Source organism: Eretmochelys imbricata, chromosome 15 (assembly GCF_965152235.1).
Source record: "Eretmochelys imbricata isolate rEreImb1 chromosome 15, rEreImb1.hap1, whole genome shotgun sequence".
Classification (NCBI taxonomy): domain Eukaryota; kingdom Metazoa; phylum Chordata; order Testudines; family Cheloniidae; genus Eretmochelys; species Eretmochelys imbricata.
In genome coordinates this window covers 29,797,776-29,824,309 of record NC_135586.1, presented here as the reverse complement: position 1 = coordinate 29,824,309, position 26,534 = coordinate 29,797,776, and the positions used below count along the sequence as shown (strand labels likewise).

The 26,534-nt window shown below is 46.5% G+C and overlaps 1 protein-coding gene across 4 annotated transcripts in view; it reads right to left on the bottom strand.

Annotated features, from left to right (window-relative positions):
- Positions 1-3,992: 3,992 nt before the first annotated feature.
- Positions 3,993-26,534, bottom strand: part of UBE3B (ubiquitin protein ligase E3B) — a 36,132-nt gene continuing 13,590 nt past the window's right edge. For 3 of the 4 annotated variants that reach the window (XM_077834677.1, XM_077834678.1, XM_077834679.1), the window contains exons 13-29: positions 25,058-25,235; positions 24,638-24,807; positions 23,654-23,821; positions 21,848-22,019; positions 21,006-21,124; positions 20,051-20,165; positions 19,546-19,645; positions 18,774-18,893; positions 16,315-16,491; positions 16,085-16,195; positions 14,184-14,321; positions 13,305-13,370; positions 10,795-10,853; positions 8,802-8,984; positions 8,232-8,343; positions 7,475-7,567; positions 3,993-6,889 (exon numbers count right to left, since the gene is read on the bottom strand). In XM_077834677.1, the coding sequence (XP_077690803.1) occupies positions 6,698-6,889; positions 7,475-7,567; positions 8,232-8,343; positions 8,802-8,984; positions 10,795-10,853; positions 13,305-13,370; positions 14,184-14,321; positions 16,085-16,195; positions 16,315-16,491; positions 18,774-18,893; positions 19,546-19,645; positions 20,051-20,165; positions 21,006-21,124; positions 21,848-22,019; positions 23,654-23,821; positions 24,638-24,807; positions 25,058-25,235 (2,273 nt within the window). In that variant the 3' untranslated portion in view covers positions 3,993-6,697. The remainder of the gene's footprint in view (positions 6,890-7,474; positions 7,568-8,231; positions 8,344-8,801; positions 8,985-10,794; positions 10,854-13,304; positions 13,371-14,183; positions 14,322-16,084; positions 16,196-16,314; positions 16,492-18,773; positions 18,894-19,545; positions 19,646-20,050; positions 20,166-21,005; positions 21,125-21,847; positions 22,020-23,653; positions 23,822-24,637; positions 24,808-25,057; positions 25,236-26,534) is intronic. The other variant, XM_077834680.1, reaches the window with a different exon arrangement.

Below are 26,534 nucleotides of genomic sequence, written 5' to 3'. Positions count from 1 at the left end.
GAACAGAGCAGGAGCAGTTGGGGATTTTAGCTTAGGCAGCTGTTGTAAAGGTTCTCTGCTGGAGGGAATAATTGTAGTGATGAACAGAAGGAAGAGCTGACATCCTTTGCTGCTTGGCTTCTCCTGCACTAGCCCAGTCAACCAGGAAGGAAACCAAAGTGTTCCGACCTCTCTTCCTGGACCTCATTGATTTGAGGTGATGACCCAGACCAAATCATTCATGCAAAATTAGCTCAAAGCCAACACACCTTGTGTCCGTCTGTAACGGGCATCTGGCAGCTGCTGTAGGCAATAGCTGAATGTGCACAGACATTCAATGGTAGCTGAGCTAACCTAAGTACAAATAGCTCATAAGAGCAAAGGCTCATAGCTTTATAAATCCCCTGCAGTAAAAACTTGACCTTAGAAATAAGATTTTTACAGCCAATTTGAGGTGCCACTTACCCAAGCAGGGCCATATATCATTATGAATCAAGCGCCTTATAAATCTGACTAATTAATTACTCCATGCAAGCTGCTAATATAATTCAAAAGTCATAATTACATTCCTGGACAAAGTGAGCAAACCTAAAATTAAGTTGCAGGGGATTACATGGCTAGGCTTCAATGCAGCAAGGAGCTGGCCACGAAGAGCAATGAGGAAGCTGAGAGACACAGGATGGGGCCACATAGGGCAGAATAACCAAGCTGTAGGCTGGATACTACAGAGCCACCTTAACTTTAAATACCTCCTAACCAACTTCATATTCTGAGTGCACGTTTGGCTGTCATTCAGTACAACAGGCTGAGCACTATACGCAGCAAGGAAAATACAAACACAGCAGAGTAAGTCTGTCCCATGAGACCCACCAGAATCCTGAAAAATTAGGCTAAGGAAAATGGCATGGGGATTTCTGATCTATGGGCTAAGCGGGAGCATCAGACTAGTCCATGGGAGGCTCAGGACAGAAGAGACTAGCAGTGTATGGGGAGGGGAAAGCTGCATCACCCTGGATCCACCTTCACTCCCCACTGCACAGATGTTAATCTGGATAGCTCTTTGCAGCTTGCCTTCCCTCCCTGCCCCCATGGCAGGAATGCCCTAATGGGGCAACTGGAACTACAGCTGGCTGAAAATTTTCCAACTGAACAATATGCTGATTCCATAAAATGGAAATATTTCATGGCAAATGTACAGCTTGTCCCTTTTGTCGACAAAATACCATTGAAACATTTCCCTTAGACTCAGTCCAAGCACTGTGGTGTTTTGATTTTATAAGGCAGATAATATACAGATAGAAGTCAAAACATTAAAACGCAGCACTCCAACAAAGTCCTTTCGATATTTCCAAAACTCAACTTCTGCTGAAATTTAGTTTTGTGGGAAATTTCAAAGTTCGGATTTTGTGTCCCAGTGTGGGACGAGATAACGTTACAAAGTGTTGGAATTTCACAGCATGGAAATTGTGCTTTTTGACCCATGCTAGCTGGAAATCAGCCATGGCAGCAACTCTCGCACCCAGGGCTACCAGCGCAGGGAGTAGGTTGCTGGGCCACGCCTCGTGCATCCGCTTCCCCAGCAAAGCTCAGCTCTGAGAGCACATCCCTGAGCCAACAGTTGATGCCCCAATGCCAAGCAGCATGTAGCCTACCAGGGAGTGGGGGGAGCAACAGAAAGGGAACAGGAAGCAAAAATTGGGGGGGGGGGGAGGGGAAGAATGGAGAAGAAAAACAAGAGAGAGGAAAAGGTAGTCAGCACATGGGGGCCCCCTGGACACTGCCCAAAGTCCAAGCCCCCCTGCTCCCCGCCCCCCCCCAAAAAAGGGTGGGACTCACAGGAGTAGATCCATGGAGGCCACATCCCAGGGTCTTTTAGTCACCGCACCCCTCCCCCCCCAACACACACACACTTGTACAGCAATGGAGGAGGTGCCCATTTCATCTTGGATGTGTTTGGGTGCTAGAACAGGGATATGTGGCTTCCACCCTTCTGAGTGACAGGGAACATTTTACAAAAAGGTCTGTCCATAGATTTTTAAGGCCAGAAGGGACCACTGTGATCGAGTCCAACTTCCTGCGTTATTCAGGGAAGTCCTATGGCCTCCCTGCGTGGATTCCTGCTTGAAGTCCAGCAGCTGGGGTTGAACTAGAGCGGACCATCTAGGAAAAACATCCAATCTTCATTTACAAATATCCAGTGATGGAAACTCCACCACAGCCCTCGAGAAGCTGTGCCCATGGTTAGCCAGCCTGGTTTCCCGTCCGAATTTGTCTGAACGGCCAGGCGCAGTGGAGGCTGTTCTTTACCGCTTGTGGTCATTAAAAATCCAATGGTCTGATTTGTAACAGTCCAGGCATTAACCCCACTGTCTTGGCCAGTAGCCACGGTGGATATCCATTCCATTGACCACTGTCCCTCTGGATGTTTCAATTACTTACAGTATTCCTCACTGCCTGTACTAACCTGTGCTGAAGTGCTGCTGGGCCACTTAGCCAGCTGCTGTTTCAGCGGAGGGTCATGAGTTTATAAAGCGGTTGGGGATTTTTTAAAGAGAGGAAGGATGGTTGTACACAGCAGCTGCGGAGTTGGAGTCAGGGGCACTGGGATCAGTTCAGTTCCTGGCACTGCCAGAGACTCACTGTGTAACCTTAGGCAAGTCACTTCAACTCTGCGCCTCAGTTTCCCTGTTACATGGGGATCAATAGTTTGTGAAGTGCCCAGCTATTGGAGTGACGAGGGCCAGAGCAGAGTCAAAGGTAAGTTAGTCAAATAAGGCACACAATCAACACATGTTATTGTGGCCGATGAGGCATGAAACGCAGCATGGGTTGGTGCTGGTGCTCGCAGGCCTGCAGATCTCTGGCCTGCGCAGCAATGACAGGCAAGCGATAGTTTTGCTCAAGGCATGGCTGTTTCTTGCCAGCTCTCTGCCTTTGACACTATTGGAGCATCTGCTGTGGGTGTCCTTTTTGCAACTTCTTACTGTGCCATATGCCATAACGTCAAAACAATACCATCTGCACACAGACTCAGCCCTCTTTCCAATTTCTGCCCTGCCTCACCCCCGAAATGGAACAAGTGTTCCCGTGTGCCAGGTTAGCTTAGTGCTTAGGACTGACTGCAGTGCAGTTAGCAATAGCCAAGGGGTTTGTGCTGTATCATACCATGGCAGTGAAGAGCAAGGGAAAAGGAGCCTTGGAACAGCTCTTGCTGACTCTTGGTAAGGTCCATAAATGAAAAGCTATGTAGCTTTCATACACTGCCACCTAGTGGGCCAAAAATTATACATCAAACTACTTGTACAGTTAAAAGAAAAGGAGGACTTGTGACACCTTAGAGACTAACACATTTATTTGAGCAGAAGCTTTCATGAGCTGTAGCTCACGAAAGCTCAAATAAATGTGTTAGTCTCTGAGGTGCCACAAGTCCTCCTTTTCTTTTTGCGGATACAGACTAACACGGCTGCTACTCTGAAACCTAGTATAGTTAAACGTATGGTACAAAAGGAGGCACAGCTGTTCTCTCTCTCAGAATGAGGCTGTTCAGAGCCAGGCAAGAGGAATTAGGCAGTGTAAAAGCAATTGGTACCTTTCAAGTATTCCCTGTTGTTCGCTGCACCCTGAAGCCCCATGAAGGCTGCAGGCAACTCCCCATGATAACTAGTCTGTTGGGGGAACAATTACATACCTTGAAGCCCTCTGAAAACACTCTGGTTCCATTCATGTCTACCAGAACATGATCTGAATGGGTCACCTGCCCCAGCAACCACAGACTCCCTGTGTGACCGTGGGCATTCTTCTGCCTCTGACCCAGTCTGAAAAATGGAGTCAATGCCTTGACTCTGTGCTTTCTCTCTCTTGCCCCCACAACCTCCACCAGCATCAGATCTCACTGCAAGTGTGCCCATGTCTATAAAACATCTGTCTTTGCCTCAAGCAGAGAAGAATATTTGCTGGAGCATTGCTCTGACATAAGAGAGGTCTGCCCCCAAAGAAAGAAAAGTCCCCAGTGGTATTATTCAACATGTCAGGTTTATTTAATATCTTTCTGCATTTTTGACACATGGGACGTGCCAGGATCTCAGGACCATCAAGTCTCATCTATAGAAAAAATAAACTCAATCTCCTATAGCAAAACCCTTTTCCCTCCCCGCACAGAACATACATGCAAAGTACAGACATCCAGGGCAGGACTCGTCACATGTTCATAGCCTTCTACTCAATACAAATGTAATAGAGCCTCTCCAAGTCATTCAGAAATCAGTTACTTATGAGAAATGCTATCGTCCATATAGCCATCAGGGTGTGTGTAGTTTATTACACAATCACAATTGATACACTACCTACAAAATTATAGATTTAGTGTCTTGTATAGTGCAATATTTCCAAACTTTAAAGGAAACTTAAAGGGGAGCAGAGATTTGTTGTTTAATAAACAATTTCAGGCTTGTGATCTATCTGGACACTGTGTTTATCTAAGAAAAAAGACATTGCGTCATATCTTAAGCTACAATAAACTGTTACAGGTCAGTATCATGGCCTTTCAGTCTATACGATGGTTAACAAGTGTTAAGCGATCACTTACACACAAAATCAAAAACGGTGTTTACTGCTCTAAGTTCTCCGTATTCACTCAACTTAGCAGACATTTTTTCCTTCTTTAATAGATCAGTCCATTCCTACAGAATAGAGTTCACACAGAAAAAAGTCCCTAACACAGGAGGATTTGAGATGCATTTTCCAGCAATAGTTCTCAAGTAGAGAAGGCTTATTTCCTTGAAATTCACCTCGATTAAAATGAGAGATCAGAAAACATGTCGGGCATTCGGATGCTCTTGTTTGAGGGGTTCCGGCTGGGAGCATTTTCTGGTCTTTCTACTTTCTGTCTCCCACCAAGGACTAAGAGGACCTGCCCATTACCCTGGGGACCATTCTGGTGCCGAGATTTGTGCTAGGCAAAACACGCCTGGGTTTGAATTCCCTGCCATTCATACCTATTGAAAAGATCCTGAAGATGAGGTAGCCTTGCATTGTAGCATCTGCTGCTGGGTGATGCGCACAGCGATGCTTTCGTTGGATCCGCCTAGGTATTGCAGAGAGTAGGATTTGTTAAAATCACAAACACACACACCCCTCAAACGCTAAGAGGAGGAAAGGAAGGTGAGGGGGGAAGCCGGCAGCCTCGGCACGAGGGTCGCAATAGGCAGAGTGAAGAAGTTAAATAAAAATAATTATGTTCCTGAACATTAGAGCAGACTGTGCTTTCCAGAAATCCACGCAGCACAGGGAACACCTGAGAGAAAGCAGCGTCCTTTCTCGATGGAACATGGAGAACTGCTGGGCTGAGGCCGGATCCACACTGGCTGTAAAATGGCACAGGTGCAAAGCAGCAGGCCTAAACGAGGTGTGACAGGACAGTGTCTGTATTTCGTCATTAGAAAAGTGGAAATGGCCAGCATGTGGGAATATCTCTCTCTCTCTCTCTCTCTCACACACACACACACACACACACACTCCCTCCCTCCCTCCGGAAAAAGACTCTTCAAAACCACCAGCTAAAAAGCTGAATGCAGCAGGTGAGCACAAGCTAATAAAATAAGGCCAAAAATATTAAAAATAAATAGTTTGGCAAGCAAACTTCAGTGGGCTTTGGAGAGGCCAAGTCTGGGTTGCAAACGGGCTAAAGAAGAGACCTCCATAAGGGAGAGAGACGGTAAATTTAAATATGAAATTTACATCTCTGAGCAAGAGGCAAACTTCCCAGCGGAAGCCTTTTAAAACGGGCTGTTGGCAGCTTGATGCATTCCAAGCATTAAAGATGAACATGGAAGATGCATTTAATGACACTGACAGAGTTGAACACTATACAAGTGCCACTGTGCTTCCTGGTCACTTGTAAGATGAAAGTAAAATAAAGTTAAACCTTGTTCTAATTTGCTTAAAAGCAGAAAGCGGTCCCTCCCTCTCCTCCAACACGCAGAATTGGCAAGGAGCCAGCAGAGGTGCAACTGGACTCTGCATTCCAGCCTCTGTGTCTGTTCTTTGAGCTCCTATTCTACAGCACTTTGAAACGGTCTTTGAGAGCGGAGGGTTCATTTTTCTGCCAGTGTTGGCTGTTGCTTCTAAACTCGGGCAAGCAGTTTGTTTTCACGGGAGATGAGCACGCCGGCCTTGCCTCGTGCACAGGACCTCAGGACGTCATCACTGCAAAGCTTTACCGGAGAGAAGGAGCTAAGGAAACTGTCAGAGTCAATGCAGCAGACTGCCAGCTAACCTACTAGTACTTCAGTAACATTTCCATCAGCGCCTTACTTAGGATGGCCTCCACCCAATGAAAGAGTTCGGCCATCTCCTAGGAAAGGGGAAAAAAAACCTCCCGCACGACAGCAGCTAGCTTGGACTCCACTTCACAGCCCAAGCACGCTGTCTGCCGGATCCAGACTGGGGTTTTCAATGCTACTTTAATGCTCTCCCTGGGTTTGATTTTAAATAATAGTTTACATGACGACAAGTGTATTGGATGAGACCCAGCACTTCCCTAGTGCTGCAGGAGAGCCTAGGCAGATCCCACAGCTGCCTAGCCCGGGAGCTCTCCTTGTGAGCCTCTAATACCATTTGCATATATTTGTCTTGGAGCCGACCCACCCGCTTTGCACGAAGGGCCGTGTGTCCGGCGTCAGCTAGCGGCTCTTGGAGCCGATCCCAGGTGCCAAAGCAGCTACGAGAGCTCAAAGCCTGTGTTCATGCTGATGGCATAGCGCAGCTTCTCTCGCAAGATGCTCTTCTTGCTGTAGTTGGGAAGCTTGAGCAGGTTAAAACAAGTAGAAGAGGTGGGGAGCCGGCCGCCTGGCTCTTTCTTGCGTATGGTGAAGAAGCCCCTTAGCACGCTGCCCAGCGTGTCACCCGTGTCCTGAGAACAGAGGGAGAGGCAGGTTACCTCTGGCAGAGCACTGTGCAGCGAGTCACAGCATGAAGGAGGGAGGCATTACCCTGGTGTAGAAGTGGAGACACTGAGGCAGGGTACACAGGGTAATACACAGTAAGCCTGTGGCAGAAGCAGGGGGAATCAGAACCCAGTAATCCTGTCTCTCAGGGCCCCGTCTAGCACTAAGGGGTAACTTCTCCTTGGTGAAAATTCAACCGGGATTAACCCTGCAGAGGACACAAAACCCAACAGTAGCAAAGACTCAGGAGGAGAGCACCAAAGTCAAGTGACCCAGCGTGGCTGCAGACCACAAGGGGAGGTACTAATCTGCAGGCAGGCAACAGGGGCATGGGGGGAGCTGAGTGCACCACACTAAAGTGAGTATGTTTCCATCTCGTCTCCTGAACGCTGTCTGAAGGACACTTTCTACGCACTGGAACTTTCTAGTTGATGCAGGGAAGGGGTGGAAGCAGGGCAGGGACGGGAGGAGCTCTGTAAAAGGCCTCAGGAGGGGATCTCCAATGCATAAAGCTTGGAGAAGTGCTATTCAGATCCATTCTGGCCGCGTACCTGATCATCTGAGACTTCCACGCAGCGAATGGAGAAAGGAGGCTTGAGGTAGGCAAAGCCCAGAAGTGGAGGCCGGGAGCAGCTGGTAACAAACTAAAAGAGACCTGATTAAAGACTGGCAATCGTTGATCATTAGAGTAGCATGGCTTGGAAACTAAAACCAGACGTGTCTTCTAAAGGAACTGTTCGCTCATTGCCCTGCACCGTTCAGCTGGCTTTTCTAATGATAAATTGCATTTAAGCTACTCTGGGAGTTGATGTCTGCAGCATTCATTCCCCACCGCAGGTTACAGCGGCTCCTCATCAGTCGTTCCTCCCCTGAGACAAGTGGCGATAACCAAGCAGGATACTCTCCTCAGTACAAAATCATTTAAAGGAACCCTCCTTCCACTGGAGTGTGGGGAACAGGAGGGTGTCAGAACTCCAGGGCTCAGGTCTTTCATTGTTCTTTCTGCCACTCAGGCCATGTCTACACTTACCGGTAGATGGCCTGCAATCGATGCAGTGGGTGTCGATATAGGGGGTCTAATGAGGAGTACAGGAAATCGACAAGAGAGCGTCTCTATTCACATAACTGGAGTGGCATAACTTAAGTTGACTTACCGAGGTAGTGTAGACAAGGCTTCAGGGGAAGGGGTTTATGAGTGCAAAGAGCAGTTTTGCTTGTCCAGATGATAATGGAAAGATGACCAGCACCCGCCCCGCAAGGCGACAGGTCGGGTGCATTCTATCAGGAGCGGAGCTAGGAGACATTTACCTTTAGAAACATCGCTCTCTCCTCGGGGCTGAAGTCATTGGCTAGGATGTCCCAGAGCCAGATAATGACCCTGTGACTCCCATGGAAGCCACCATAGTATACAGTATGTTTCCTGAGGAAGGACAGAGTGCAACATGCTTACACATCACTACAGCAGACAGCTCACAGCTTCCTGCTTATTGAATGGCTGCATCGCACTGTAGACAGAGCTTAAATCCACAGCTTAATCACAAAAGGGGCTTGAATTGCTCATGTTCCCTGAAACCTACATCCACCCTTTATTGCAAACTTCTTCAAAAGCATCGGAGAGGGTAGAATGAAAGTCCCTCTAATCTTACGGTCCTGTACTGGCTCCCGGGAAAGACTCTTCCCTTGCTCTATTTGCTAGTACTTCCTCCAGTCTCGTCTGAAATGACATCCAGTTTGTCCCTTACCTTTTAATTTGAAGAAGTTAATAAAAGGCTGGAATGGAGTTAATTTCCATGCACCAAACCTCAGAATAACATTGCTATCTAACTGCATAACTGGCCTGTTGGATAGTAGAACCAGGTGACTGAATTGCTCACTTACTTTAAGTCCTCGAGGTCAATTTCAGCATTGTCACCAGATATGAGCCGCTGTAACTCAGGTGCAGAAAACATCCGAATCCATTCAGGCTTAATTATCGACCTGAAGCCACTAATGAGCGCAGCCGTCTGACTTTTTATCTGCGTGTGCATCCGAAAATGAGCCATGAGGTGGATGTAGCTGATTCTGTCCAAGGTAAGGAGAGGGGAAATCAGAGGCACCAAGCAGTTGAGAACACTCACCACAGTAGCACTGGCCTGGCACTTTTCTAGTTTACAATGCACTGCCTAAAAGGAATGCGGGGCCTGATCCAGGGCTCACTGAAGTCGATGGAAAGACTCATGACCACTGACTTCAATGGGTGGTACACCAGGTTCCCAGAGCACATTTCACTCCTAGGGGTGAGCAGGCACAAAAAAATGGCGACTTCTTCCAACTCAGCAGCTTCTGTGCAGAACTCTCCACAATTCTTTCAGCCAAATGACTGACACCCAAAATCGTTTCATCTGGGTGTCCGTGCATACCCTGCAGAAGCAGGGTATTTGTACAGTCTTACAGCAGCTGCTTTCCCCCATCCTGTCGGGTCTGACAGCCCTTCTCAGCACTGACACAGGGCTTCCAATAATCCTGAGCACTTATAATATGCACATGGTCAAAGCACTCATCATACATCATCTAGTTGCTGTTAAACAGCTCCTTAGAACTACTGGGTTTATTTATTTTTCATAAAAACAATTTTCCTACAAGCACTGTAGATTCCACAAGAGACTCATAGGACAAATATAGCCTGCTTTGGAGAGCCCTCATTTGGAGCCCAAGGGATCCAGATTTAGCAATACCTTGAAACAGGAGTTTTCCGAGGTGCATTAGTTAGTGAAGGGGGGGAAGGGGGGGTCTGTTTGAAGCACTGTCAGAACCCACCAGAAACACAATCTCTGCAGATATCCAGCCAGCCAGCCAGCCATTTTACTTACATTCCCTCCCTCGCCCACATTAGACACCAACCCTCTTAACTTGGCTATGTTTCTAACCCAAGCGAACTCAAAGACTACGACAAGAACAATTCTGGATTGCCTCCATTATTGCATTTTTCCCCCCCAGTTTTCTTTCCCTAGCCGCCTGTGTGTGTTTGTTCAAAATTACGCGTGTAGTGAGCAGAGTGACACACGGGACTTTTGACTTGCTTCCTGACCAGCCTTCTGACAAGCAAAAAGATATTCCTTTCAAATGGGAACTCACTGATCTGATCTCAGAGGAAGACAAAGATTGGGGACACGCAATTGTAAAGTGCAGCCGAGGCAGATGAGTCTTCAGGTTGGACACAGCCCTGACTTGCTGTTAAAGAGAGCACGCTGCAGATTAAGAGTTTAGACACACATCTGCATAATAGAGATTTAACTGGTGAAGGGGGATGGGGATTGGGGAACAAAAGAGGTGGGGAGCTTGGTTTTTAGGCTTTCACAGCTGACATATCTGATAGCCAGCTTTAGATAGTTATCTGTGAAAATAGCTCCAGGGCTCAGTGTCTCTTCTGATTTCCTGTGTCTAAGCACCACTGTCTACTGCATTTGAATTCATCGCTGCATCTTCTGAAGAACAGCGTTTTATACAACTGCCACATGCTATCATTCTGAGAGAATCTGTCTGCTCCAAGGTGTCTTTGAGCATCTGTGCCCTCTGTGCTCAAGACCGTGTGCCTGAATTGCTTTGAATCCATCTGTCTGTATCTATAACCATCATTAAATCCCTACGAATATCACGGACCGTGTGCCTTTGACCTCAGAAGTGCTGTTTCAAAAAGTAAATTGTCAATTCTTATTTTGCAAATCGAATTGAATACAATTTCTGCCAATGAAGTGTAACCAGTAAATTCTATTAAGATATTTATGGGCGCTTTCTACTCCAATCCATCTCAATCTATTCCAGATGCAAGCCCAAGGAACCAGAATGAAGTATTTTACAGTGGTGACCTTACAAATCTAATTGCCATACTTACTTATTTTCATTGGTAACAGGAATGGTCTTCCCTCCAGGAATAAGTTCATGGCAAACAAGCTGAGGGAAGAAATGATGATATTGCTAATTACTGCCTGAAAACTTCACTGGACAGAGAAGCCTTTCAGAAGCTGGGACTTACCATAAAATAATTACCTACTTTTACAATAAAACATTAGGATTTAAATGTTAATCAATCATCCCGTTTCTACTCCCACTCAGCGTTTCAGTTCAGTACAAACACAGAAACTGAACTGTAGGGAATTTGCCAGTGGAGCTAGCTTGTCACCTTTCCTCCATTACCACCCACCATGAGCAACCCACACAAAACACAGTCAAGAGAACCTTAAGGTGAAAAGCGAAGCCATCAAAAGCCAGGAAATGAGCCACCTTAATTCCAGGATCACACATTTTTCTGCAGGTCCCTCCTCTCATTCAGGCCCTGCTCCAAAGCCCAGGGAAGTTAATAAAAAGACTCCCATTGAGTTCTGTGGGCTTTGGATTGGGCCTGCAAGTCACAGGATGGAAAGGATTTGAAGAAGGCTGCTGGTCAGCATTTTTTACCCTCCATAGTCACTGCCTGGTCCGATGGCTGGTCTACCCCACACCAGGCAGAGGACAAAAGAGGGACATTCCTCTCTCTTTAGGCTCATCCCCACAGCATCTGGGAGCTTCACATACTTTAAAGAATTTATCCTGGTCACACCCCGAGGAGGTAGGGAAGTATTATCTCCATATTAAAGATGGGGAATGGAGGCAGAGAGTGAATAAGGGACTTGCTCAATGTCGCACAGGGAGTGTGGCAAAAGGAAAGAACCAGATCCTCCTGGCTCCCAGTACAGGGCTTTAACTTCAAGAACATCACCCCTCTTCCAGCAGACACCCAGTCTCATTCACAACACGTCACACAATGGCAGAGAATGAGGCAAAGATTCTCAGGACCCCAGATGGATTCATGAAACACCCTGCCTCATTCTCTGTCCAACGTGTAAAATGAATGAGGCCTGGGTCTGGTGGAAAAAAAAAAAATGGTAAAAGATCATGTAATAAGACTTTACTGTAATGCACTCAGACAAGGGAGCAGAGTTAAGGTTATGCACGCAACCTTAACTTTGTTGTTTCTGACTTCCAAATACTTTACTTTGTAACCTTAGGTTCATTTAATGTAGGGATTTTGTATGGCATTTCCTATTTTTTAAAATAAGAAAAAACAAATTAAAAAATTCAATCGTGTTCAAATATTTGCTAGGCAGCAGCAGAGCACTCTGTACTATGCAACAGGCACAAAAGGCCTCCTACCATGCACACCTTTCCATAGCAGGTAGAAGGAACAGCGCCCACCTCCTTCCGCATGCACCCATCTACCTTCTCTCACACTAAAGGAGCAAGACTGCTTTGCAGTCCTGTTTCCTCTCCATTCCCCTTCACTAATCTTAGGGAAAGGCAAAGTATTGTCAATGAATGTTACTAAACTAAACACGGCGGGCAGCATCATTGCACCACCGGCAGTCCAGTAAGAAGCCGCACTACAAAATCCAGTGCACAGGTTCAAAGTGATTTAAAAAAACCCAAAAACTTTTAACAACTGATATTATAACCAGTTTTCAACAAACCACCAAAAAGGCATGGGTGCAACCTAGTGACCACCATCTCCCTGCCAAATTTCAACTTTCCACCCAAAACTTGCTAAATAAAAAAGTATACAAAGGAAAAAGTCTCTCTTTTTCTACTCGATTGTTTCTTCAAACTGGGGGAATCCTTCTGGATCACACTTTCCAAAATAATTCACTTTCAGACCAGGAACAAGCCTGCCATATTTCAGCCACAGAAGTACAAGGCTAACAAATTTAGAAGCAACTGAAAGTGACCCCTTTGGAGTATCTGCATTACAGATCTGAAACCGCCTGTAAGAATGCAAAGGAGAAGTATAACAGAACAAAGTGCACCTCATGTTATCAAGCAGCTATGCAAACAAAACTTGGAAAAAGTGGTTGATTCTAGACAATCACAAACACCTCTTGGGAAAACACTGAGAATATTCCATGTAGAGTGTACTCTGCAAGCAGGTCAGCTTGCACATGGGTTTCTTTCCTCTGTCTTGCACAAGACACTATCAGGAAAATAAGAACATAATTCCTCAGGAGCCCGTCTGACCCACACTGAGGAATGCTTGAATTCATAATTCTCTATTTGGGGCACGAGAGTAATGGACAGTGATGTGTATGGATCACCAGAACTGGTTCCAATCGAAACCTCTTCCTGGAAACATCAGACAGGCAGGCAGAACACACCAGGTGAGCTGGAGTCACTCACTCAGGAGAACTGCTAGAAATTTACAACAAAAGGCTTGAAATCTCCTATCCCAGTCACCAAGGAAACAGGCTGCCTGGGCACAGAAGCCTGCTTGTAACTCTGAGCAGGTCTGAGGAAAGTAATAGAAAGAAAGAGAGAGGAGCAGAAAGGAGGCTAAATATGAAGGGGAAAACTAGCACAAAGACGTGCACGGCCTACCTGACCCATCGCATCTTCGTCATAGGAGAGCGTTAAGCCCAAGTCGCTGATATCTCCGTCGTAGCGCTAATGGAATGACAGAGGGGATGAACGGGGATCAGTGCACAACCACTGAGAACAGCAGCTTAGCACTTACAGACTACTCACCCTGTAAGGGATCCTCGCAGGTGCTCTACACTGAGACAGCGAGGATATGTGACTGTCTCAAGGTAACAGAGGGCGTCAGCGTATGAGCTGGGACTAGAAGGCAGGAATTCCTGGCTCCCAATCCTGTGTTTATATCACTAGAGCACCTTCCCTTCCCTGCTTTACATGGGGCAAGAAATCCCACACCCTCCACTGCCACCTACTTTTAGGCTCCACGTTCACCCCTACAAGTGCACATATTTTCATAGCTAACATGAGCACTGGCTCACAGGAAGGGGGAATTTACTAGACACAGGAACCCTAATATTTCTAGCAGCAGTCAGACAGAGAATACCTCTCCTCAACGCAGGAGGAACAAAGTGTTTTAGAGTCTGTGGACATTATTAGTACCCAGCTCCTATACAGTGCTGCTCATTCACAGATCTCAATAGGCTTTACAAAGGAAGTCACTCATTATCCCCAGTTTACAGATGGGGAAACTGAGGCACAGAGCAAGGCTGCGACTTGCCCAAGGTCACCCAACAGGCTGTGGCAGAACCGGGAACAGAATGCAGCCCTCCCAAGTCCCAGTCCAAGGCTCTAGTCATTAGGACACACTACCTCATTTAAAAGGGCTTTTGGAATTAACCTGACAGGCAAAAAGTTTACATCCACCCCTGCTGGCATCATCATTTAGACCTCTGAGCAGCACGGTACAGTGAAGTGGGGACGCAGGGAACAAATTGCTCAAACCTTAATCGAGGTGAGGTTTTTGTAGAACTCTGAGTCCAGAGAGGGAAGTTCGTCCACAGAGCTGTAGAAGCTACTGTGACGGTGCCCAAGCAGCTGACTCAAGAAGAAGGAAGCAAAGGGAACATCCACCACTATCCCCTGCAATCAACACAAGAGAGAACGTGTGAACACCCCACTTGCACTAGCTACGTGCAATGTCTCTAGCCGCCAGTCCTACAGGACAAACTGCAAGCTTCTGGCTTGTACAGAGGCACAAAGGACAGCTTGGCCACCCAAACAGATCACATCCTCTTAAGAGGCCCACCACTTTGCAGCCCCTTCTCTAAGGGATATCTCTGGGATTTGGAAGCATCATCTCATGGGGGGGAAGGTCATGTTCTGCCTTTCTATAAGCTCCTGGCATGGGAAGTTCTCAAAGCACTTTACAAATATTAATGAACCCTCAACAACAGCCCCTTGTGATAAGCAGCAAATACTTTAAAGACCTACTTTAAAGATCAGGAAGTGAGCGGAGAAGTAACATGCTGATGGTGACCCAGTGGGTCACTGATGTAGAAGGGAAGAGAACCCAGGAATCCTGAGTCCCACTGCCTTGCTCTGGACACTGGCCTGAATATACTACTCCAAGCATGGATACAGATTCAGAGAGGCTCTACTCACACCAAAGCCGCTTCTCAAGCGGGTTATGGGGACTTCTCTGTGAGCAGAGCAGATACAGACTACCAGCCCCATGGGACGAACCCTGGGACCCTATTCCTCCCCACACCCACGAGCTCCTTGAGAACGTGAATCCATCCTGTTCAAAGAGATGGCACTGTGGGTATGGAGATAACAGATGACTACAATGAATGCGTTGGCGTTAATGCAGCGGCTTGAGCCGTTGCCACCTCACCATGTCCAGAAATGAAGAATGCCATGGGGCGAGACAGGGACGTGGCTAAGCGTTCTTCGAGAACTGCAGACATTAGAAGTGGCTTACACCAGTCATCTAACCCTTCCCTCAGCACCCAGCGATTACCTCCCATCTAGTCCCATGCCATTTAGGTGCTTCCACCACTTCTTTTGAGAGATGATTCATTCTCCTCGTATTTAGCTCAAGTTGTCCCTTTAATCCCACCTCTTGGCTTTCACTTTAACTATGAAACACACTCGCTTTTGGCAGCTAGAAAGCAAAAATTTGTTTCCCTCGTGGCTCCATCCTTTGCCAGCTGGCAAACCCCATGGTCTGGGCTGCCTATGGAAAGCAATGCCATGTTACTACTACTCAGCAGTGGATCCCCCAGCAGCAGCAACAGTGGTAGCAGAGGGAGCCCACGTACTCTGACTCTGGCAATTTCTTTTATGTTTTATAGCTACAGAGTTAATTTTTCAGTTGGATATTTAGGCATATTTCACCTACTCACTCCCTTGCCATTGCAGGGGCCTCGGGCACTGGTGGCACCTGTCTCCCCTGATCTCTGCCTGTGGCACACAATGGTTCAGAGTCCCTTGAAGACTAAAATGCCTTGGTTTAACTCATGTCACTGGGCTCAATCTACAGGTACCTGGGTGGAATCCAATGGCCTGAGATATATGGGAGGTCAGATCTCCTGGTCTCCTCTGGCTCTAAACTGCACGAAGCAAGGCCATCAAAGCTGGCATTTTCAGAGGAGGCCAAGGGAGCTGAATGTCCACAGGATTTGGGCACTTAATTCCCTTTGAGAGTCCCAGCCCAACAGGACTATTGCCAGACAGCATTACTCTTATACGTCATTCCTCTAGGACATTCTGCCCCCCTCACCCTGCCAGAGCACACCCACAGAATGCAACATCTGCAGTTTGCCTGCACATCCCCAGGGCTGTGTGTGAGCAATGCTACACCAAAGCGGGAGACATCCACGTGCCGGCCTCCTCTGGCTTACCTCATACACAGCCTTCCCGAGCATTTTGCCCACAAACTCAAAGAGCTGGAGATAGTTCTCGTGGATGTAGGATGTCGGGGATGGATACAGCCTCTCGTCGCCACTGGTCGTCTACACAAACACAATGATGAGACAAGACATCAGTATTGTGAACAACCAGAGCCAGTTTTCACTGGTCATTTCAGACTGGGGGGCAGACAGAGCCTATTTCTACAGCTCAGCATCAGTACCTTAAAGAGGTTGAGTGCAGGGTCAAACACCTTCTTTATGATCTCCTCCAAGAACTCTTTGAAAACACCATCTTGATCAATACCAGCCTCATCGACACCCAGGTCATTCACAAACTTCACTCGGATAACTCCCTTCATGAGGTTCTGGGACAGCGGCCTTAGTTGTTCGTATCCATCCTGCCCAGGTGAGAATTGCCACACATTAGCCATGCAGAAGGACACACAAATGTCTTCACGAACATGCAACACTGACAGGTGTGTGCACTGGGATATAAATGGTATACCGGCATTTTAAGTGGGAGTTCACATCCACAAAGACAGTGGCAAACTCTTGTGTTAATGCCACGGATTTGGGGGTCAGAACATGCCAAGCAACACGCCAAGTTTCCTGAACATATTGTTTCATACAAATACTGGAAGGCACCACATCCAGGATTCCTGGGAAGAAATCTGCCTTCTCTTTGAAGCAGCATTTCAGAGATGGGAAAACTCATTGTGCTGTTGTGTGGAAAGGGAAACCATCACAACTAGTATATTATGGTGTATATATACAATTAGAGCTTTACACACCACACACTAGTTACCTATAGAGGCAGCAAGAGGGTAAAGGGACAAAGGAATAAAGGCCGGAGACAAGAGAATTGAAATGATTATTCAGCAGCTATGCTAAAACTCTTGCTAGACAAATGCAGAGGGGTTTTTTAGTGTAGCACAGCATCAATTACATGTTATTTTATTGTTCATGCGCTCACTAATAGACAAATAAGAGACTTGTGCCTTCGAGAAAATAGCAAACCCTATACTTAGTGAGATTCTAGCACAAACGTGAATTCAACGGAGCATGAAGTAAAGAACCAAAGCAACTGAGTGGGACCGACTGGTCTGGTACGCATGCCCTGGGCCCATCCCTCCAGGCCTCTGTTCCAGTACATGAAAACATGGACCCTGACACAGGTGAGAGAAATGTGGGGACACAACTAGGTCAGTAATAAATATGTGAGAAAATCACAATAGAAATTGGTTAAAAAAAAAAAAAAAAAAAAAATCTGTTGGATAAGGAGATCCTGAGCAGAGTGCTCAGCCTGTTACTGCCGGTGAAAGCAAGAGATGCCCCTCCCCCCCGCCAGAATCTAGCACGTTTCTGCTGACCCCCATGCTCCGAAGGGGGTATATGCAGCTGCATGACTAGGCAGGCATGTTTTCTCTCTAATAGCAATCAGAGTTGGACAACTAGCTGCAAACATGTCAACATACACTGGATCACTCAGCAAAGGAGCAATGTGTGTATAGAACACAGATGGCTGTCAAGTCCCAGGGTCTGATCAAGGCATAAAAGGGAAACTTTCACAGTTTGTTACAGTTTAATGGAAAAACAGGCAGCACCGCCAGACTCTCCACTAGGGAAGGAAGAGTTTTAGGTGCCTGAAGGAGCTTTCTAAATAAGACGCATACATGACAGCAAAGAGAATGAGCCCTAATCTGTTTTAAATGGAAATGAGCATAAACAATGCTGATTCCACCTTTCAATCCTATCGGCTTCTGCAAGTTGTACAAAGCATGTGTCCGGGGACTCAGCATAGACTGGGCCTGAGCTCACCATTTCACCCATGGTTGGATATTCTGAGGTACTTATTAGTTAACCTTCAGCCCGGTAAGGAACAGGTTGCTCAGCGCCAGATTCCATCCTATCAAACACATACAGCACCATTTCCCAGCCAGCCCAGAGCCTAGCCTCATCAGATGAAGAGCCACTGGCTAAGCGAACCCAGGCAAGTTTGAGGTGCTGCTGAGAGGACAAAGGAAGCAATTTGAAGAACTTGCCTCCTTACCCCAGCATCTGTCTTTGGATTGCTATGTCAGCCCATGGCATTGGGACTCCCCACTACTACTGGATGCCCGAACACCCAAGGTGGCAAAATATGTCCACTCCCATCGGCAACTGGCCAGAAAGTGGTGCTCTATCAGGCCCAGACCTGGGCAAGGTGAGCCACGCATTCAGGAATCTCCACACTCAGTTACTGCAGCTCTTCACATCTAGAATGATCTCCACGCTCATGCCCTTCCCCAACCGTTACAGTAGGAGGCTCATGAGTGCACGAAACAGAACTTCCCAGGAGAGGGGCCTAGGCAGTGGAACTCACAGCCACAAGAATGATCAGGAACCTGACTGCATTCAGAACTGGATACCAACTCATTCCTTGGCCTTAGCTTTCCCTTCAAACACAGGCCGACACAAAACAAACACACACTCAAAATGCTCCTGCAGGCTGGCAAAGAGCAAAAAGAAAGACACTGTTGCTATTTCTGTTGTTAAACATGCACAGATACTATGGCAAGGGCCCCACAGAGGTACCTAGATCAAGATCCGGGCAAGCACTGAACCACACACTCACAGTACAGTCACCAACAAAACCAGGTTCCTGGCTGGTAGATTTGCTTCTGAGGGCTGAGCCACTCACCTCCAGCATGCGTGAGCGGCGGATAGTTATGTGTGTGACGTGAGGGGATGCAGAGCTGGTTTCAACCAGCCCAAGCTTCTCCTTCTCCTTTGTCACCATGTTTCGGAAAAGAAGAACCCTCTAAAAAAAAAAAAAAAAAATCCAAGAGAGACCAACAGCGCCAGGGTCATAAATCTCTGCACTGCACCTCGTGAAAGTTATACATGCTGCTCACCCTGGCACATCCCAGAGCCCCCACTCCTGTGAAGAACCCCGTCCACGGGCAGGATTGTGTGCATACAGCCAGGGAAGGAAGCACTGGGATGTGCCAAGCCTGGGATCCCAGAGCCAGGGCAGGGAGCAGCACAGAGAGTGCAGGGAGAAATACAGTACAGCCCTGTGGGCCCCCCCGGCACCTTCATTCCCCATAGAGAGCCCCGACATCCAGGCTGCAGCCCTGCCCTCCCCTCCCACTCTGCAGCACTGGGACTCCTACATTACCTCCTGTTGGGCAGCCAGTCCCTGGCCATGGGCTGCCTTACACTGCTGTCTCGGGCATGGGCCTTTTGCCTATGGCCAACTTTTGGTTATTAGCAACTTTTTGCTGGGAAATGAGGAATTGCTAATAAGCTGTATCCCCTGTATTTTTAAATGGGCTTTTGGGGTGTGAATTCAGCACTGGAAAACCCTGGAGACTCAAGTCCCTTTCATTCACCCATAGGATGGGCAGTAGCAGGGCAGCCATTCTCCTGGCATACAGCACTCAGAGCCCTACTGGCCAGGTCTCACTCACGTTCTTGTGGGGGATGACATGCGGGACGTACTGCAAGAGCAGCTGAGCTCGCTTCCTGTCTTTGTCCAGCTCTTGGAAGAGCACACTGGGTTTGAGGTCCCTTAAAAAAGCAAGACATGTATTCAGAGCTCCCTGAGAAACACACAGAGAAAACAGGGCTTGGCAAAATCAGTGGGGATAACATTCTTAAAAGCACCTAAGAGATTTAGGAGCTTAAATCGCTTCTGAAAATGCGATTTGGGTCCTTTTGAAATTTGTACCCTGTACAAGTGATACTGAGAATAATCGCTCTACGAAGAGAGAGAAGCTTCTTCACCAGGGACTTTAAATTAAACAAGGCAAATGCAGCGTAGGGAACAACCCTGGCCTGGGGCTGGCAGGGAGGAACAATAAGGAAGTTCCATGTCTAACAAAGCGACAGAGTCCAAAATGGTCATGACAAGATCTGCTGTGATGAGAAAGCCATACAATTGTACACGACCCGGTACAGGGATCCAGGACTCACTTCCGCAACCAGTGGTCCTCAGGAGCAAAGCGCCGGCGACAGTCTCTTTCATACAAGATCATTAGCCAGCCATGAACAGAATGGAACAACTCCAGCGTCTCTCCTTTGGCATTCTCTACCAAAGAGACAAACACGGAAGTAGCGTTCAGTGTCTCCTACATACCAGTGACCGACATGGAGCAGAGAAGCATGACATGAAGCAGAGAGCCACTCCTTTCCCCAGTACAAACAAAGAGAGCTATGTGTCCTCCACTTCCACTGGCTTTAGGGGAATCGAAGGCTACTGCAACCAGCACCAGCAAAAGGTAAACACACTTAGATCTACACGATCCATACACAGGTATCCAACACTCTTCTTCTGATTCAGCAGATTTACCCCAAAGTTGGAGTATATTCCTCTCTGAAACCTCACAGAGCTGAAGTAGCAGGTACAGCAGTGCTTGACTAGAACCCACGGAATATCAGAAGCAATGTGCACTTAGTGGTCTTAGTCCTGCCCGGCCTTTGATGTGTGATGTAATTCCTGTTTTACACAATCAGCAAGAGAACATCTCTCTCTGTTTCTAGCACCAGATTGTCTAGGCTGTACAATCACATGTAACTGCACACACAAACCATGCATTCACTGGATTTGTGCACGTAATTACAGAAGGAAGTACATTAAAGTTTTTGCTTTTGAAGAGATGCAGGTTCTGAAAATGATGTCCCATAAATTCTCACTTTAATAAAACACTGACTGGCTGGTTTTTATACAGTACCCCAATATGGCACAGGTATCTGAACACCTGAATGGGGGATAGTTTCATTTCAAACATCCTAAGATTTTATAACACGTTCTGTTAACAGCATTCAAGTCATACTAGCAAACTGGCTAAAGCCTCTGGATTAAACCATTCATTACTACTTTTTAAAATAATTATCATGGTCCCCTCAATCAAGCTGCTGAAGCACTTACCCACAATTCCATCCCAGATCATCTTAAACACAAAGGAATTCAGGAAAGAGGAGATGGTAACAAGCTCTTCCACTTTGAACGAGATCTGTTCTTCATAGACTTCAATTTCGTCGAGAATTCTGGAGGAGGAAAACAAATGTTGATTTATTTCCCTTTGGAGAGGGCTTTCAGAGAGTGCATTTTGCCTGGCACGTTTAGGGGGCGCTCTCTTTTCTGGTGATGACTAAAACAGGAGCTAAACCCCTAAACCAACAGTATGTATTTACAGATTTTGATCAATATCCGAGTTTAACATAAGATAGCACAAAAAGTCTGAGAAATAAACTACACCCAATACAGTATCACCTTCAGAGAGCTTTTTACCTGTAGATCACAAAGCACTTTAATAAGGTGGGTAAGTAGAATTATCTTCATTTTACAGATGGGAAGACTTTCTACATAGGCAAGGAGGTGGCACAAGGTCACACAGCGAGTGGGTGGTGGAGCCGGGAATAGACCTAAGTGTAAAGGCTCCCAGTGGAGTGTCCTGCCAGCCAGATAATGCCCCTTCTTATAGCATGATGTGTGCCTTTGAAGAATTTTCCCTGTGTTTAGATGCAGCTCTTGCACACAAGCATTGAGAAAAAGTATTCCTAAAGCACCTAGTGCTGTAGTACCTAGTTACCTCTCCTGCCACGTCCTCCCTAACACAACACACTCTTTCAAAGCATGCATTTTTGCTCTTGCATTTTAGTTATCTATATGTAATTACAGCAGCATTTTGGCTCTCCACCCTGGCACTCAAAGAACATTTGATCTGTATATTCAAATTCCATGGAAAGAGCCATCTGCTAGTAACCTACGTGATAAGGTGTCGAGAACAGTCACAAAACAGCATCAGCATAGCCAGCAGTCTCTTGGATTCCTCTGTGTCATTGTTCAAGCATTCCAAGAAGAGTTTTAATCCACCCTGGGGTCCCAGCTCACAGATAAATGCCCACAATTTGGGCAACAGGTCATCAAGATACGTGAGGCCTACAGGAGGGAAAACAAAAGAAAGAAAGCCTTAATACGGCTCTTTTCCCTGCACGCAGGGGAAGATGAATATGACCCGTTGCAGATAGCAGTTTATTTTGTAAAACTATCTACTGCTGAAGAGGAAAGTCACAGTGTTCATGGGTGCAATTCACGTGAACATGTATTCTACAATCACAATGAGACCAGAAGGAAGCCTCTTAATTTGCTAATAATACTTTGCACACCCACGGCACCTTTCAGTTAAAGATTTCACAGCACTGAACAAGCATCAGTTAACTAAGCCTCTTGCAAGGCAGTCGTTATGATCCCTGTTGTACAAATCGGGAAGCAAGGCACAAAGGGCAAGGTCATGCAAGTTGTTCAAGGTCGCATAGAGTCAGCGGCAGAGCCAGGAACAGAACCCAGGAGTCTGGACTCCCAGTTTCCTATTCTAGCCACTAGACTAGTGATTGCTTACCACCTCCTCCCTCCTTTCTAGTAAGAGAAATAATTTGTTCTTAATATAACCTAAGATCCCTGTAAGCTGCATGGCTGGGTGGCCGCCCAGTAGGCTATCAAGTGCCACGCAGTTCAGGTGTCCCTCCTCCCATTGCTGTGTGCTGCTCCTGCCCTCTGCCTTAGTGCTGCTCCCAGGAGCCTCCTGCTTGCTGTGCAGAGCGGGAGTGGGAGAAGAGGGATGCTGATGTCAAGGTGTCCCCCTCCCTCCACCCCGTACCCCATCTCCACAGAGCAGGGGACATGACAGGGCTTAGGACAGAGACAGCTTACTAGCAGCTGCTGCTGCGTCTGAACTTCTGATCTACTTAAAAGGGCAGCGTACTTAAAGTGGGGTCAGGGTACTGAAAGGGACAACATGTGTCTGTCTCTGTCACACACACACACACACACACACAGTGTGTGTCTCTGTCACACACACACACTGTCTTTCACACTCACCTCCCAACACATACTTGTATTGTTGTTACTTCTTGATACTTCTTTCAAAGTGTATTATTTTAGTTTTTTGACTGGTTTATGCATTTCATAATTTTTATTTCTCTCTTACACTTAAATTTAATTCTTTGAGTAGTGAGTTCTAAAACACTTAACCTGTCCTGGCTGGAGTAATTATCCCTATGGTAACTTTTTAAAAATATACATTATATGTAGGTTTTTGGTTTCTACTGGTGGCGCACATCCGCACATTACCTAGATATGATGCACATAACAAAATTCATTCCACACATGGATGGAAAAAATTAGAGGGAACACTGAATATAACTGAAGCATTCAGCAGGATCACCACATAAAGACTGGTATTACTGGGCACTATTCAAAGACATTGAGCCAGATTCACAGTCGATAAGAAGTGACCAGGTTTCACTGGAGCAGAACTTGCTTTCATTTGTATTCTAGAGAGCTAACATTTGATAAAGAAGCAATGAATGCTATTGATCAGACGTATGATCCAGGATAGAATAAGCTTTCCATCCAGCTGGTCAACAAACAGTCCTGTGTAGTAAAACTACCAGCAGAGTCATAGGAATCAGTGAGAGGCACAAGTTTAGATCTTTTTAAAATCGGGGGGGAAAAAGTCTTCTAAGACGCTTTGAAGAAAAAAAAAAAAACCCACATACCCGCACGCTACTGACCTGTGAGTATCTGCAGCCGGATCTGCGTTAGAGTCGTCAGCGTGGTTTGGTACAGCACACAGATGCTGCACACCTTCTGCACCTCTGCTGAATCCACCCGCTTGCCTCCAACGGGCTTGAGGATGTTGCGAACAGAGGCGGACTTCTGGAAGGCTCGCTTGAAAAGATCTGGTGGGAGATAAAGGGAGACACATGCACACAGGTCTTGGAGACTGAGACATTCATCACCAGGTAAAGTCTTATTCTGGGTCACTGTGCAGCCCCATAACTACGGGGGTTTTAGTAAGGACAGTAACCAGTTAAGTGGGTCATGCCACAGAACTGCAGATTTCAGTGAATTCCCCATGGCAGAATGCTTTACAGGAACATTCTCCATTCCATAAACACCAAGACGTTCTCTGGTGACATGGAGATCATTCACAAATCGTTCTCTAGTTTCAAATGTTATCCAAATGTAATAGGAATCACTAGTTGTGCTATAATATCTAGCACATAACTACAGTAGACTGAGTCAGCACAGTTATAGGGGGTTAGATTGAGAGACTGTGGCCCAGAAATTCCAGAGCTGTAATCCAGACTCTGCCAATGATTCCTTGTGAAACCACGGGAAAGTCACTTAACCTTGCTGTACCACAGTTTCCACCTGTGAAGCTGGGATACTATCCAACCACTGTAAGGTACTGAGACCCCAAGTAACAGGCTGTGTGGTCAGGATTACATTGTGCTTTTCATCTTCAAACCACATGAGAAACAATTCAAACCCTGCTTGGAAATAGGCAAGTGTCCCCAAGAAGATAAGTGACTTGCCAACATCACAGAGTAATCAGAACAGGGATCCGACCCCAGGAAGAACTTGCCTCTAGCTAGGTAATAGCAGGTGCTGCAAAAAACTACTCAAAGCCTTTGACTAAAGTGAACAAAGTCAAGCTTCTGCCAGCAAGAGAGAGAAGACAGAGCCCATGCCCTGACCCGTACTGAACTGACTTTTCATGGGAAGGCTGTTCTGTGGGGAAGCAGTTTGCCCCAGCGGATAAGTCGGATCCTGAGTCTCCACCAGCTTCTTGTTGAGAACATCACTGAAGAGGATGCGAATTAGGTGGACTCCCCAGAGATGCTGCAACTGCTTTGTGAGCAGAGGCATGGACTCATTTAACCTAGAAGAAAAGTCAGCGGCAAGGGAGAGAAAGAGACAGACAGGTTGTAACAATGGCTTTATCGCCTCTAACAAGCTGCATATGCATGTGGTGTTAAGGTTGTACAATTAAAATACAACTCAGGACATGCACGGAGTTACGGTGACCACTCTGTCCGTCCTAACAGTGACAGAAGGTACTGCATGTGTAACCTGGTCAAGTTATAAATTAAATCTCAGAGTTACTTGTCTCAGAGATCCTGCTTACTTACCCATAATCCACAGTCTGGGAGAACCAGCCAAGGACAGGGTGCCAGTGCGTGAGGTTGGATTTCTTTTGCGACACATACTTCTGGCAGTAAGAGAGCATGTGAATAAGCACGCTCACAAAGTGAGCAGTCTCGTCCTCGAGCACTTTGTCATTCAAGGAGCCCAGATAAATGAGGTTACCTGAAAAAGAACCAGCAGCAGCCCTTTGAAGAGGAGCGCCATTTGCAAGAGAATTAGTATGACACCTTTACTGGAGATAGAAGGGGGTAGAGATCAGTCTCTCTCCACCACCTCTCCACTTCTCACCAGTGCAGGGCTGTACCCTACCCATCTGCTCCCCAGTGCTCCAGCCAGTCTGTTCATAATCCCCTCCTTGTCTGCGTGTTAATGCAACGCTGACTCAGTGCCTTCAGTAATGACAGCAGGAAAGGGTAATTGTAAAAATCATCACTATGGGCTGCACCCTGCTCCCACTAAATTCAGTGGCAAAATTCCCCATTGACTTTCATGTTAACTTAGGACCTCTGTGATTCTCCAGTGTCTTAAAACGAATTGGGGGACTGAACGGGTTACAGAAACCAGGCCAAATTCAGGTCTGGCATAAGCAGGTGCAAGTAACAGTGAGAGTAATTAACCATTGGAACAACTTTCCAAAGGTTAACAAATTTGAGCTTAACTACTGGTAGCACCTTAGAGACTAACAAATTTATCTGAGCATAAGTACGTGTGGCACAAGTCCTCCTTTTCTTTTTGTGGATACAGACTAACATGGCTGCTACTCTGAAACCTTTCCAAAGGTTGTGATGGATTCTCCATAACTGACCATTTGTAGATCAAGACTGGATGGTTTTCTAAAAGATCTGCTCTAGGAATTCTTTTGGGGAAGCTCTATGGCTTACATAAGAGATCCATCTAGACAACCACAATGGACCCCTCTGGCCTTGGAATCCATAAAAATCTACAAAGTCAATGATGCTCAGTGAATACAGTGTTTTCACAGACACTGCCCTCGCTCACACTGGGTTTGGATTAAGTCTCAAGAACCATTCCTTAAACAGATTCAGATCCAATTCAGTTGTCCAGTGACCAAAATTTGTCTCTTGCTCTCTGATGGTCGTTCATTGACTCTTTTCATAGCAGTCACTGGTTTCAGCCCAGTTTCCAGCACACACGTCACACACCAAGGTGATACTCTGTGATAGCACAGGAGATCCTCCCATAGCCATCTCATTTGTTTCCCACCAACACTTCATACGCAGCATTATATGAGAGAGAGAGCTCCTAACAGTAGCCAGGATAGAGAATTTAGAGGCCATTCATATTCATGAATTACAACAGCTCCTCTAACTATTTCCACAGAGCTGATGTGAGCTCAGCAAGTTTCAGTAGCATTTCCATATAGGCAGGGTAATTTCATGTCTGCTGTATCAGTGTCTAAATGGAAAGCAAACTGAAATTATGATTTCCTGTTAGATCAAA